Source organism: Ranitomeya variabilis, chromosome 4 (genome assembly GCF_051348905.1).
Source record: "Ranitomeya variabilis isolate aRanVar5 chromosome 4, aRanVar5.hap1, whole genome shotgun sequence".
Lineage (NCBI taxonomy): Eukaryota > Metazoa > Chordata > Amphibia > Anura > Dendrobatidae > Ranitomeya > Ranitomeya variabilis.
Window position 1 is genome coordinate 526,212,873 of NC_135235.1, and position 14,105 is coordinate 526,226,977.

General features: G+C 44.2%; 1 protein-coding gene across 1 annotated transcript in view; it reads left to right on the forward strand.

Moving 5' to 3' along the window:
- MLLT6 (MLLT6, PHD finger containing) overlaps positions 1 to 14,105 on the forward strand; it is a 73,493-nt gene that overhangs the window by 22,706 nt on the left and 36,682 nt on the right. Inside the window, exons 3-6 of the mRNA XM_077252301.1 lie at positions 3,882 to 3,936; positions 10,795 to 10,904; positions 11,012 to 11,115; positions 12,774 to 12,882. Of these exons, the coding sequence (XP_077108416.1) occupies positions 3,882 to 3,936; positions 10,795 to 10,904; positions 11,012 to 11,115; positions 12,774 to 12,882 (378 nt within the window). The remainder of the gene's footprint in view (positions 1 to 3,881; positions 3,937 to 10,794; positions 10,905 to 11,011; positions 11,116 to 12,773; positions 12,883 to 14,105) is intronic.

Sequence of the window (14,105 nt, forward strand, 5' to 3'; positions counted from 1 at the left end):
GTACAAAACTGGTTGGTAATCTGTCCCATTGCGGTTTACAATAAAGGGGTTTCTGTTTTTGGAGATTATCTGCTCCCCTTTCTAGTTGCTTCTGAACAAATATGTATTGTTAGGTGAGGACAGTTATGCGCCATGTGTAACCCACTACTAGAATTCTCATGCATGGTGTTTAGTATAGCAAAGGTCATATCTTTATTAAAGGGAACCCGTCATTAGTCATGCTGCCCAAAGCACATGCAGCATGAATCAGGACCCCGCTCTGATTTTAGCAAAGTATGTTTGCTCTGAAATATGCTGCAGCATCTACTATATAATTGTCTAAGGGTCACTTCCGTCTTTCTGTCTGTCTGTCTGTAGCGGAAATCCCAAGTCGCTGATTGGTCGCGGCAAAACAGCCACGACCAATCAGCGACGGGCACAGTCCTGCGGCAAAATGGCTGTTCCTTCTTCCCCGCAGTCAGTGCCCGCTCCATAATTCCCTCCAGTCAGCCCTCACACAGGGTTAATGGCAGCGTTAACGGACCGCGTTATACCGCGGTGTAACGCACTCCGTTAACGCAGCTATCAACCCTGTGTGACCAACTTTTTTACTATTGATGCTGCGTATGCAGCATCAATAGTAAAAAGATCTAATGTTACAAATAATAATGATAATAAAAAAAAGTTATTCTCAACTTCCGACGTCGCGCGCTGTCCTCGGCAGTGCAAGCGGCAGGTTCCAGTGCCAAGAATGCTATGCGAGAAGGACCTGCCATAACGTCACGGTCATGTGACCGCGACGTTATCACAGGTCCTGCGCTCATACCAACCCTGGGACCGGAAGCTGCCGCGTGCACCGCACACAGGCGCCAGGACTTCAAGGGGCCTTCGGAAGGTGAGTATATGGTTATTTTTTAATTTAAGTCTTTTTTAACCACGCATATAGTGCCCACATTGCTATATACTACGTGGGCTGTGTTCCATACTGCGTGGGCTCTGTTATATACTACATCTCTGTGCTATATACTATGTAGCTGGGCAATATACAACGTGACTGTGCAATATACAATGTGACTGTCTAATATACTACGTGGCTGTGCAATATACTACGTGCTCTGTTATATACTACGTAGCTGTGCAATATACTATGTGGCTGTGTCGGTTCTGTTATTTACTACGTCGACTGTGCAATATACTACGTGGCTCTGTTATATACTACGTGGCTGTGCAATATACTACGTAGCTATGCAATATACTACGTGCCTCTACAATATACTACGTGGCTATGTTATATACTACGTGGCTCTGCTATATACTACGTCGCTGACCAATATACTACATAGCTGTGCAATATACTACATAGCTGTGCAATACACTACGTAGCTGTGCAATACACTACGTGACTGTGTTATATACTACGTGGCTGTGCAATATACTATTTTCCTGTGCAATATACTACGAGGCTCTACAATACACTACGTGGCTATGTTATATACTATGTGGCTCTGCTATATGCTACGTGGCTGACCAATATACTACTTGCCTGTGCAATACACTACGTGGCTGTTATATACTACGTGGCTGTGTTATATACTACGTAGCTCTGCTATATACTACGTACGCTGTGTTATATACTACGTAGCTCTGTTATATACTACGTAGCTCTGTTATATACTACGTAGCTCTGTTATATACTACATAGCTATGTTATATACTACGTCGGTTGTGTTATATACTACGTCACTGTGCAATATAGTACGTAGCCTGTGCTATATACTACCTACATATTCTAGAATACCCGATACGTTAGAATCGGGCAACCATCTAGTTCAGAATAAACATGCTTTGAAAAGTCACATAATTTTGGCACAAATCAAGCCTGTGCTAGACTTTTGGAGTTCTGACAACATTTTTACTCGGCTTCAACAAAGTGGATGGAGCAGAGACGTGTGCATGGTGACTGCCGCTCATCAAACTCATGAGGAGTGGTAGCATTTGCTGCCCGACAATTCTTACTCCAGCAGGGACTGGAGTAGGAGTTGTGGTGAGGTGCACACAGAGGTGTAGACCCCTTGGCGTATGCCTCTTTGTGTATCAGAAGTGTCTGACTCTAGCATATCTCCTCATTAGGACTGGTGTGAACAATGGCGTTCCTGATGAATTGGGCCCTGTGTGTCTCGGCTGACTTGTCTGATGTAGTCCCTGGCCAGCTTCTTCCCGTGCTACTCCCCATAACTGATAGGCCTCTTCCTAAGTCTGTACATAGGGCGAGACCTGTATGTCAACTGGAGCGAGGCGCAGAGAAGCTTTGGACTAGTCTGCTGAGACATTGTCCCCGGCTGGCTTTTCAAAGCGTGTTTACACTGATATGCTGTAAAATTAAGAGTAAAGCATGCACTTCTACACTTGTGTAGCCGGACACTGCCTAAACCATGGGCAGCATGAATTTGCTGATAAGTCACCTTTAATATGAATCCTATTGAGCGTACTGCACACATCGGTAATATATACTGTATATGGTTGTGGCATCAGGGATGGGTCCTGCTAGCCAATAGTGAAACGTAAGGAGGCATCTTAGGTTAGACAGATGTGCGCTAAGCTCACCATCCTAAGGCAAACATGAAGGTGCTCGATCTTCATCACCAGCTAGGTGACCACATTTATTATTCAGTTTAGGCCATTGGCATAAAAACGTCACAGTTTGGCCAAAAAGTCGCACAATGCGGAAAAGATAAGTTAGCCTTTTACACCACATTTGCTATTAGTTAAAAATGGTGGCTATGGCTACATTGACGTAGGTGAGGCCATCATGTTTTACATTTATTAGATGAAAATGGGGCAAACATTTTGGCACAAATCTATGAAAGCTCTTTTTCTGCATTTCAGTGAGTTTTTTATGCGTTTTTCAGGTTTCCTTTTCATTTTTAATTTGGAATATGAATTCCCAGTCTTGGTAATTAGTGGGCTGAAACTCACATTTATTCTCACACGCATCAAGTTTTGTTGCAGAAATTTAGGTAACTGAAAATCAGATTCATCTGAATGATGTTGTTTTAGCTTCAAGCAAAGATTCAATTAACTTTCGATGAATATCTGCTGTAAATCTGGTGTGAATTCACTCTACAAGCGTACTTAAATATTTTAACAATGTTGACTGAACCTGCATAGTTTGGGAAGACGAGCCTTCCACTCTCATGTTTATGATGGCCTCTTGTCTATCCTGCAACTCTTGATCCTCTTGTTCAACCACTCTTCAGATGTCTTGCAGTTGCTTATCCCCTTATCACCATTGATAAACCTTGCGTAACAATAGCCAATTACTATTGAAGTTCTCAGTTGCAGATCTGCTCTGTCTTTTGATAGTGAGTGGCTGCCTCAGGGTACTACACATCTGCCTCCTATTGATTTGAATAGGAGGGGGATGTGCAGTACCCAGCTTCGGCCACTATCAGAAAAAGGAGCAGCAGCAAGTGAGTATTTCCGGTCATCAATATCAGCTGATTGGTGGGGATGCTGGCTGTCGTACCCCAACCAATTAGACCTTGATGACCTATCCTAAGGATAGGTCATAAGTGAAAAAGTAGCGGACAACCTCTTTAAGGCTGGGTTCACATTGCGTTAGTGCAGTCCATTCAACGCATGCGTTAAACGGACTGCACCAACGCTAGTGCCTTTTAAAGATCGCGTAGTAGCAAATCTCATAAGAAGCTTCTAACACTGCAGAGAACGCAGATATCTCTCGCCCCCTTACCCTGCAGAAAGTATTAGCAGAATATAGACTATCCGTTATGGTAACCTATATTCTGTGTCTGCCAGCCCCAGCATTATGTAATCAACTATCTATAGATGAAGAGTACTGAAAACATTTGTGTAATTGACCATTCTATCATTCTTCTTTCCAGAGATGTGATCTTTGTCCACATAAAGAGGGGGCGCTGAAGAGAACAGACAATGGAGGTAAGGTTAACTCTTGATTTAAAGATCCCCTCTTTCATATGATAATTACTCTTTTGTTCTGAGGCCAGAACTGTAGACAAGATGGGGTCATATACATCTAGCCATTTTATGATCCATGTAATATTGGGAAATATTGTGCCTATGTTGAGTGCCACATGCTTGTTTCTCACTCAAGAAAATTTTTTTTTTTCCAAGTATGGGTCAAAAGAGTACCCACTGATGAAGCAGATTCCCGTAGGTCAAAACGATCCATGAATAGTATGATTATCGTTAACCAGTGCTGCCACCAGGAATTTCAGGGCCCATACTGACAACATTTTTGGGCCCCCTTGAGACTCCACCCAGGCTCCAACCTAGCTCCGCCTCCACCCCTCAAACCTTGCACAGTCCCACTGCCCAGTCTTGGACAAACTCCACTTCTGCACCACTTCCTCACCACATTAACAGTTCCCATCAAACACTATATCACATACATAGCCATCAGCTTTTGTTTTGGCCAAAAACTTTTTTTAAGCCTGTCACCATGACAAGGTAGATTCTTTTGACAAGGCCCTACTCTACTCTAACCTATTAAACTATCCTATCCTATCCTATTAAAATATCCAATACTCTTTTTAGGTATATTTTTCTTTAAGGGAATGAGTTACATATATTTTTTAAAATTATCAATAATACCACATACAAGGGACAAATATCGTCACCTCATGGCCAGACTACATGTTACCACCACATAGTAACCTAATAATGCCACATACAAGGGACAAATACCTCCACACCATGACCAGACCACATATTACCACCACGTAGTGACCGAATACTACAATACTGATCATTAATAAAAAGAAACACAATAGTAGTATTACCATAATTGCTATTATATGCAGAAGCTCTGTACGTAGTATACAGACTATAGTATATAGTGTACAGGTAATACAGTAATCACTGGTGACACTACCCACAGGAGCTCTTTATATAGTGTCAGTGTACAAGGATCACCACTGGCATTATACACAGGAGCTCTGTATATAGTGTACAGGTAATACAGGGCTCACCGGTGACCTTATACACAGGAGATCTGTTTATAGTGTATAGTGCACAATTAATGATGTGATCACAAGTGATATTATACATAGGAGCTTTGTATATAGTGTCAGTGTACAGGTAATACAGTGATCACCAATGACATTATACACAGGAGCTCTGTATATACTACATAGTGACGTCTCTAGTTGAAGTCCATCTTCGCTTTTCTTCTTCGTCCAGTGCAGACTTTCATCACTTCTTCCAGCCAGGACTTAAGGCCCCGTCTCACATAGCGAGATCGCTAGCGAGATCGCTGCTGAGTCACAAGTTTTGTGACGCAACAGCGACCTCCATAGCGATCTCGCTATGTGTGACACGTACCAGCGATCAGGCCCCTGCTGCGAGATCGCTGGTCGTGTCGGAATGGCCTGGACCTTTTTTTGGTCGTTGAGGCCCCGCTGACATCGCTGAATCGGTGTGTGTGACACCGATCCAGCGATGTCTTCACTGGTAACCAGGGTAAACATCGGGTTACTAAGCGCAGGGCCGCGCTTAGTAACCCGATGTTTACCCTGGTTACAAAAAAAACCAAACAGTACATACTCGCCTTTCGGTGTCCAGGTCCCTTGCCGTCTGCTTCCTGCTCTGACTAAGCCGCCGTACAGTGAGAGCAGAGCGCAGCGGTGACGTCACTGCTGTGCTCTCACTTCTCACTGTACGGCCGGATCTCAGTCAGAGCAGGAAGCAGACGGCAAGGGACCTGGACACCGAAAGGCGAGTATGTACTGTTTGTTTTTTTTGGTAACCAGGGTAAACATCGGGTTACTAAGCGCGGCCCTGCGCTTAGTAACCCGATGTTTACCCTGGTTACCCGGGTGCTGCAGGGGGACTTCGGCATCGTTGAAGACAGTTTCAACGATGCCGAAGTCGTTCCCCTGATCGTTGGTCGCTGGAGAGAGCGGTCTGTGTGACAGCTCCCCAGCGACCACACAGCGACTTACCAACGATCACGGCCAGGTCGTATCGCTGGTCGTGATCGTTGGTAAATCGCTTAGTGAGACGGGGCCTTTATACCCTGGGGCCTGGTGAGCACACGCAAAAGACTGGGTCTGGAACCCCTTCTTTGTTTCTGCTCACTAGGCCCCATACACCAGTAAGGGCAGTAATGACCTGATGGCAGCCTTGTTGTTAACTATTGTAGAGTCTTTAAAGGGAGGGTGCCGTGATTTTAGTTTTTGTATTAATAATTATTGATTATACAATCAATTATTTTTAATACAAAAGTAAATGTACCTCTTTCATACTTTTTTATTTATTCACTTTTACATTCACCACTGGAGGCCGCCATTTTCATTAGTGTGGGTGTAAGTGTCTGGGCACGACACTTGCACACCTCACGGCAGCCATGTACATAGGAGCCAACGGTCGGGCTCCGACCGCATCTCCTGCCTCTCAGCTGTGACTTGGCCACGCCCACTGAGCTGCCACGTCACAGCTGTGAGAGGAGATCGCGGCCATTTTGTTTATTTCCCTCTGCCATCGCACACACAGCTCAGTGCGTGCGATGGCAGAAGCTGCTGCTGGGAGAAGCTGCTGCCGAGGGTCCAGGGTAAATATCTGCAGCGAGGAGCTGTGATTGCAGCCTGTACTTAGTATTACATTACAGGCTGCAATCACTGCCGACCTGTTCAGAGCAGAGCAGGGAGATCGTCCCACTGCTCTGCCCTGAACATGACTCAGCACTTCCTGGTAGAGGAAAGAAGGTAAGTACAGCGTTTTTATTTTCTTATGCATCTACCACTGCTACAAGCCCCTATATGCCACCTAGCACTGCCTGCCTGCCTCTGTATACCACTGCCTGCCTCTGTATACCACTGCCTGCCTGCCTCTGTATACCACTGCCTGCCTGCCTCTGTATACCACTGCTACCTGCCTGCCTGCCTCTGTATACCACTGTCTGCCTGCCTCTGTATACCACTGCCTGCCTCTGTATACCACTGTCTGCCTGCCTCTGTATACCACTGCTACCTGCCTGCCTGCCTCTGTATACCACTGTCTGCCTGCCTCTGTATACCACTGCCTGCCTCTGTATACCACTGTCTGCCTGCCTCTGTATACCACTGCCTGCCTGCCTCTGTATACCACTGCCTGCCTGCCTCTGTATACCACTGCTACCTGCCTGCCTCTGTATACCACTGTCTGCCTGCCTCTGTATACCACTGTCTGCCTGCCTCTGTATACCACTGTCTGCCTGCCTCTGTATACCACTGCCTGCCTCTGTATACCACTGTCTGCCTGCCTCTGTATACCACTGCCTGCCTCTGTATACCACTCTCTGCCTGCCTCTGTATACCACTCTCTGCCTGCCTCTGTATACCACTGCCTGCCTGCCTCTGTATACCACTGCCTGCCTCTGTATACCACTGCCTGCCTGCCTCTGTATACCACTGCCTGCGTGCCTCTGTATACCACTGCCTGCCTGCCTCTGTATACCACTGCCTGCCTGCCTGCCTCTGTATACCACTGCCTGTCTGCCTGCCTCTGTATACCACTGCCTGCCTGCCTCTGTATACCACTATCTGCCTCTATATACCACTGCTACCTGCCTCTATATACACCTACCACTGCTACCTCTGTCCTGGGTAGCTAATCCTGTCCCGTGTACTGTGTCCTCAGCAGTCAGTATCACACAGGACAGGATTAGATACACGGCTCAGCAGTCGGTATCACATAGGACAGGATTAGATACACGGCTCAGCAGTCGGTATCACACATGACAGGATTAGATACACGGCTCAGCAGTCGGTATCACACAGGACAGGATTAGATACACGGCTCAGCAGTCGGTATCACACAGGACAGGATTAGATACACGGCTCAGTAGTCGGTATCACACAGGACAGGATTAGATACACGGCTCAGTAGTCGGTATCACACAGGACAGGATTAGATACACGGCTCAGTAGTCGGTATCACACAGGACAGGATTAGATACACGGCTCAGCAGTCGGTATCACAGGACAGGATTAGATACACGGCTCAGCAGTCGGTATCACAGGACAGGATTAGATACACGGCTCAGCTGTCGGTATCACACAGGCCAGGATTAGATACACGGCTCAGCAGTCAGTATCTAATCCTCTCCTATGCACTCCTCTCCCCCCTGCGTTTCTTTCCTCAATGTGGTTTATTATTTTTGTTGTGGGAGATGAGGGAGTCGAGGATTATGCGTTCGGTATGGTTTAAAAAAGATTAATAAAGGACTTTATTCTGGCCGAGTCTTTATTTACAATACAACTATAGGATTAGTAATGGATGGGTGCCTTATAGACGCCTCTCCATTACTAAGCCGTGGGCTTGATGTCACCGGACAATATGGAGGTGACATTAACCCCACAAATATGAACCCCACTTGCTACCGCTACAGGGTAAGTGGAAATTGCCAGGCAAAGCGCCAGAAAAGGCGCATGTAAAAGGCGGCTGAGAGCTGATGTTTTTAGCCTGGGGGGGGGGGGACAGTATCCATGGCCCCTTCCTAGGCTATTAATGTCAGCCCGCAGCTGTCTGCATAATATTTGATGGTTATTAATTATAAGGGGGCCCCACGTCTTTTTTTGGGGGGTGTCCCCCATTTTAATAGCCAGTAAAGGCTATAAGTATACAGTTGCGAGCGTGTGAGTGTGAGCACACCCTCCCACCCACAGACTAGTACACTGCTGTCCTGAAATACTGTGCTCCTGTCACCCTGCTTCTTCCACCATACGTCTCTCACCTCCCTAGAGCAGCACAATACCATATGAATCACGTATAATACCGATATATATATATATCACATATACTCCCATAAAGACCACACATTATGCCGGGATATTATAATATATATATAATATCACACATTATGCCGCCAAGTATTGTGTGATCTATGTGACGGTATTATATGTGATCTATATGGCAATATTATGTTTGCTCAGTGTTGTGGAATGATGTAAAAACTATATGACGGTGGTATATGAGAACTATATTGTGGGATTATGTGTGATCTATGTGGAAGTACTAGGTGAGAATTATATGGCGGTATTATTTGTGATCTGTGATTTGTGGTATGTGAGAACTGTATGACAGTATTGTGTGATCTATTTGATAGTATTGTGTGTGATGTATATGGCGGTATTATGTGTGATCTATATGGTGGCATTATGTGAGAACACTATGGCAGTATTATCTTCAGAAAGCAGACCCATTCTATGGTGGTTCTGGCTGAGCACCTGCACGTGGGTCTGGGGTAATAGAGGGGGCAGCATGACCTCCAGTTAGGTGCAGTCAGGGCTGGTGAGGCAGCTGAAGAGAGGGGTCTCATTTTTATCATTACCATATGGCTACATTTCCTTCCCAGCGTCACCCGGACTGCGCCTGTTGCCTCGCTTTCACACATCGCCAGGACAGGATGGAGAAGACAGGATCTGAGGAGGGGAATGGGGTCTGCATGCAAAGTCTGGATCAGAACAGGCCATCAATCCACAGAAATGTTTCCTGGATTTCTGTGGAGCAGACGGTCCATCCATGTGTATAAAAGACAGCATTCTATGTACAATCCCTGGCTGCTCTGCGCACTGAACAGGGTGCCCCCCATAGACCAGCACACTGCTCTCCTGAAATACTCTGTGCTGCTGTCACCCTGCTCCCTCCACCACATATCTCCCAGAATCCTTGCTGCCTGCCATCCTCGGTGACTGTCTACTTGTCAGTATAAGGCTGCCGTCACACATTCAGTATTTGGTCAGTATTTTACCTCAGTATTTGTAAGCCAAAACCAGGAGTGGGTGATAACTGCAGAAGTGGTGCATATGTTTCTATTATACTTTTCCTCTAATTGCTCCACTCCTGGTTTTGGCTTACAAATACTAATGTAAAATACTGACCAAATACTGATAGTGTGACGGCAGCCTTACTCTGCAGTCACCAACAAAATGGCTGCTCACTGGGTTCCTGAATATCATCCTCTTATCCCTTAGCAAACACATGGAAGGAGAGGAGACATCACACACGTCAACAGACTCCGCCCATAATTACTGCAGTGCAGTAATGTGAGCTTGTTGTACACTAGGTTTTTCTGAAATTTCAGCAGCTGCTCCCCCTAGTGTTTAAAAGTGGAAATTCCAAAACTTTTCAAATTATTTTTCATATTTTACTAAATTATAAACAAATGAAAATATTTTTTAAGAAAATTTAAACATTAATTCTTTACATTTTTACAATTGCTGTAAAAATTTTTTTTTTTATGGCACCTTCCCTTTAAAGAGGATTTCTGGTGGAACAGGTTATTAGCTATCCTAGTGATGGGTGATAACTTACTGTTTGGTGGCGGTCCGACCAATGGGACCTGCACCAATCAGCAGAACTTGGAATGTTTAAACCCCCCCCCCCCCCCCCAATGGGGCACTTTTATCCTTATTACAAGGTGGAGCGGCAGGTCGGATGATTTATACATTCTCTACGGGACTACCAGAAGAAGCCAAGTGCAACACTCGGCATTCCCATAGTGAATAAATCCAGCAAGGTAGAGAATGCACACAGGGGTAAACATACCCCATTCCGATGGTCAAACCAACCCATCAATAAGTTATCTGCCATCCTATGGATAGGTGATAACATGCTTTCACTAGACCATCCTTTTAAAATCAAGTATAATTATGTTTATGGCTAGCCATGGACACTAAGTGGCATTATTAGTAGATTTGACAGAATAGAGCTGTCTGCTTAACTTGAAAATTGATGATCTCACCAGCTTTCATTTTTTTACATTTTTTTTAAATTTCATGTTATTGCTTCCCCCAGGCTGGGCACATGTGGTGTGTGCATTATATATCCCAGAGGTTCAGTTTGCGAATGTGTTGACAATGGAGCCCATAGTCCTGCAGTATGTGCCGCATGATCGTTTCAACAAGGTAATTGGCTATAATGGCCCTTTAACTTTCAGAATGTCACTGATATGTGTTTTGCCAGCTGTCTGCCTTCATTCTTTATTCCAGTCTCACTATGTTTCCTTCCATAGACTTGCTATATATGTGAAGACCAAGGACGAGAAAGCAGGGCTGCATCTGGGGCCTGTATGACTTGTAACAGACATGGTTGTCGACAGGCGTTCCATGTGACATGGTGAGAGGTTATCATATCAATATGAAACTAGTGTAAAATTTACAGGTCCTTTCACAAACTGTTTTAGCCATGATTTTGTGGCTTAATGTACATTTTATAGGGCTACTATGCAGATATGCAGCACCATGCACAGTCTGGCGGTGGGACATACTGCTACTCAGGGAAGAAAAGTGAATCCTCAGACTCAGCACTACACCAACAGGGATGGTTTATCATAGGAATTTGCTTTCACTTTATGAGATGGAAAAACCATGAAGGAACACATATGGAAACTAAGAGTAAAGAAATGTGTGAAACAAACCAGAATTTGTGTTAAACCTTAGATTCCTCAAAGTATCCCCATATTTACTCTGATGACAGCTTTACACCCCCTTAGCATTCTATCAAGCAGCTTAATCAGGAATAGCTTCCTAATAGTCTTGGAGAAGGTGCTGAGCATTTATTGGCTGCTTTGTCTTCAGTCTGACACAGCACTTTACCCCTTTCCTTCTTGATTACATAGCCCTTATTTTAGCCTGAAGGTTTTTTTTGAATCATTGTCCTGTTACAGCACAAACGATGGTCCCACTAACAGCAAACCAAATAGGATGGCATGTCATGTAGAATGCTGTGGTAACCATGCTGAGTAAATACGCCTTGAATTTGGAATAAGTCACTAACTGTGTCAGAAAAGCACCCCCACACAATCACACCTTCCACAACATGCCTCACTGTGGTCACCATACATGTATAAACCATCAACTGCAAGTTTTTTGCATCTCAAAATGACAAATTTTGACTTGTCAGACCACGGTATAGATTTCCACTGATCTACAATCCTAGTGTTGCTTGACCCAAATTGGTCTCTTCTTTTTTGCGTTCCTTAATAGTGGCTTTTTTCAGTTATTAAAAAGGCCTACTTCTCACAGTCTCTTGTGGAAGCTAATATTGAAATGCGACCATTTGATGTCTGTACATCTTTTCTGAGAGCTGTTATCTGAGATGCTGTTAATTGTGATTCCTGAGGCTGGTAACTCTGACAAATGTATCCTCTGCAGCAGAGGTAATTCTTGGGCTTCAGTTCCTGAGGTGGTCCTCACAAGAGCCAGTTTCATCATAGAGGTTGTTGGTTCTCATTACTGCACTTAAGGATACTTTCAAAGTTCAAGCTTTTTTCAGATTAAGATCTAAAGTTCAGTCAAAGTAATGATGGACTGTTGCTTCTTTTTACTTATTTGAGTGGTTCCTGCCATTTTCTGGCTTAGACCAGTTGTGGAATAGGGCTCAGTACAGTAAGGATCTGTGAACCAACACTGCCTCTGCAAAGCACAACGGATATTCGCAAACACTTTCTGAAGGCCAGTGATTACACAAACGGACTCTTTACATACCTGTTCATTGGAAGCCTTTCCTACTGACTACCTAATGCTTGAGAGAATGCTAAGTGGGTCTAAGTGGGTCATCAGAGGAAAAGCAGGTACTTAAAGGAATCTAAGGTTTAACAAAAATTCTGGTGTCTTTCACACGTGTTGGGTGTGCCTTCGCGGGTTTTGCTGCCTTCATAGTGAATCTATAATGTGCACATTCCAATAATAAGAAGCAAAACCTCTGCATGAACAAGTGTGTTCCAACTTTTGATGGGCCATTTTGATGTTTTTATTATTTTATTTTAATCATAGTGCACAGATGGCTGGTCTGTTATGTGAGGAGGAAGCTCAGGAAGTGGACAACGTAAAGTATATTGGATACTGCAAATACCACTATAACAAAATGGTCAGAGATCCACAGGTACCAGTCTGTTTACTTTTCTGTTACCAGTTTAACGTTCAACTATCTGCACAGCGAAGTGAAACTAGCTTTAAAAACATGGTGCTTTCACATTGCGTTACAGCACCCATTCGGTGGCCCCGTCGGGGTTTATGCCTGAATCCCCCTCAAACCGGGATTCGGGCGTATGCGCCAACAAGCCATAGGCTATAATGGTGTCGGCAGAGCTAAAGTTCGCTCTGCCGGTACCACTATAGTCTAGAGCCCCATCAACACTTACACCTGAATCATGTTTTGTGGGGAGTAAAAGACTTAAGCCCCGAAGGGGCCACCGAACGGGTGCCGGAACGCAGTGTGAAAGCACCCTTACAGAATTGCTTGACTAGCAATCCCCTGATATAATGTTGTTAATGGATCCAATCAATTTTTAATGATTTGACAACACTGTGGCAAGTTGCACCAAGACTGCACGGACCACGGAGTGGTGCATGGGAGTACACCTTTTTCCAAACTTATCTTCCCATAATTCAGTGGGACACTTATTTTTCTGACATCAAAATGTGAATCCTAGGAACAAGTTCTGTGCAGAATTAAGCCAACACAGAATCCTGTGATATTTCAGCATAAAAAATATCTGTTCTAATGTACGATGGAAGCCCCAGTGATCATACATTTATTGCTTACACTGCTGACAGGTCCTAAAAGTTTTTTGTGGGATAATCTACATTACTATAAAATATTACTGTTGTTGCTGATGTTTTGTGTTCGAACATATTATATAATCTTTTATTTCTTTTTTTTTTTTCTAATTCGTTTATTAATTCAGAATAAATCAAACAATACACACATTTGCATTTGTTACTATCAGTTATAACATGAAATACAAATAATTGCAGTGCAACATCACATCCCAAGTAATACGAGGATAGCAGACTGTGTGTGTCAAATCACTAGCACTTACAAACTACCTATTGTATAACATTAACTACTTTAACTACCAAGAATAATAAGTCGCCAAAGAAAATTCTACGTAAAACTCGCCCTTAAGTGATGCCCCCGAAGCCATAAATCCAGCCACTTGCATAAGTATTAAATTAGTGTGGACTATAGAGTATGATGAGAAGAATTCCATCTACCCCAAATCTTCTCAAATTTACCTGGACAGTACAGTGTTCTTTCATACGGGATAATCGAGTTCACCAAATCCACCCAAGCTCTGAGAGGCGGGTGAGAACCACCCATCC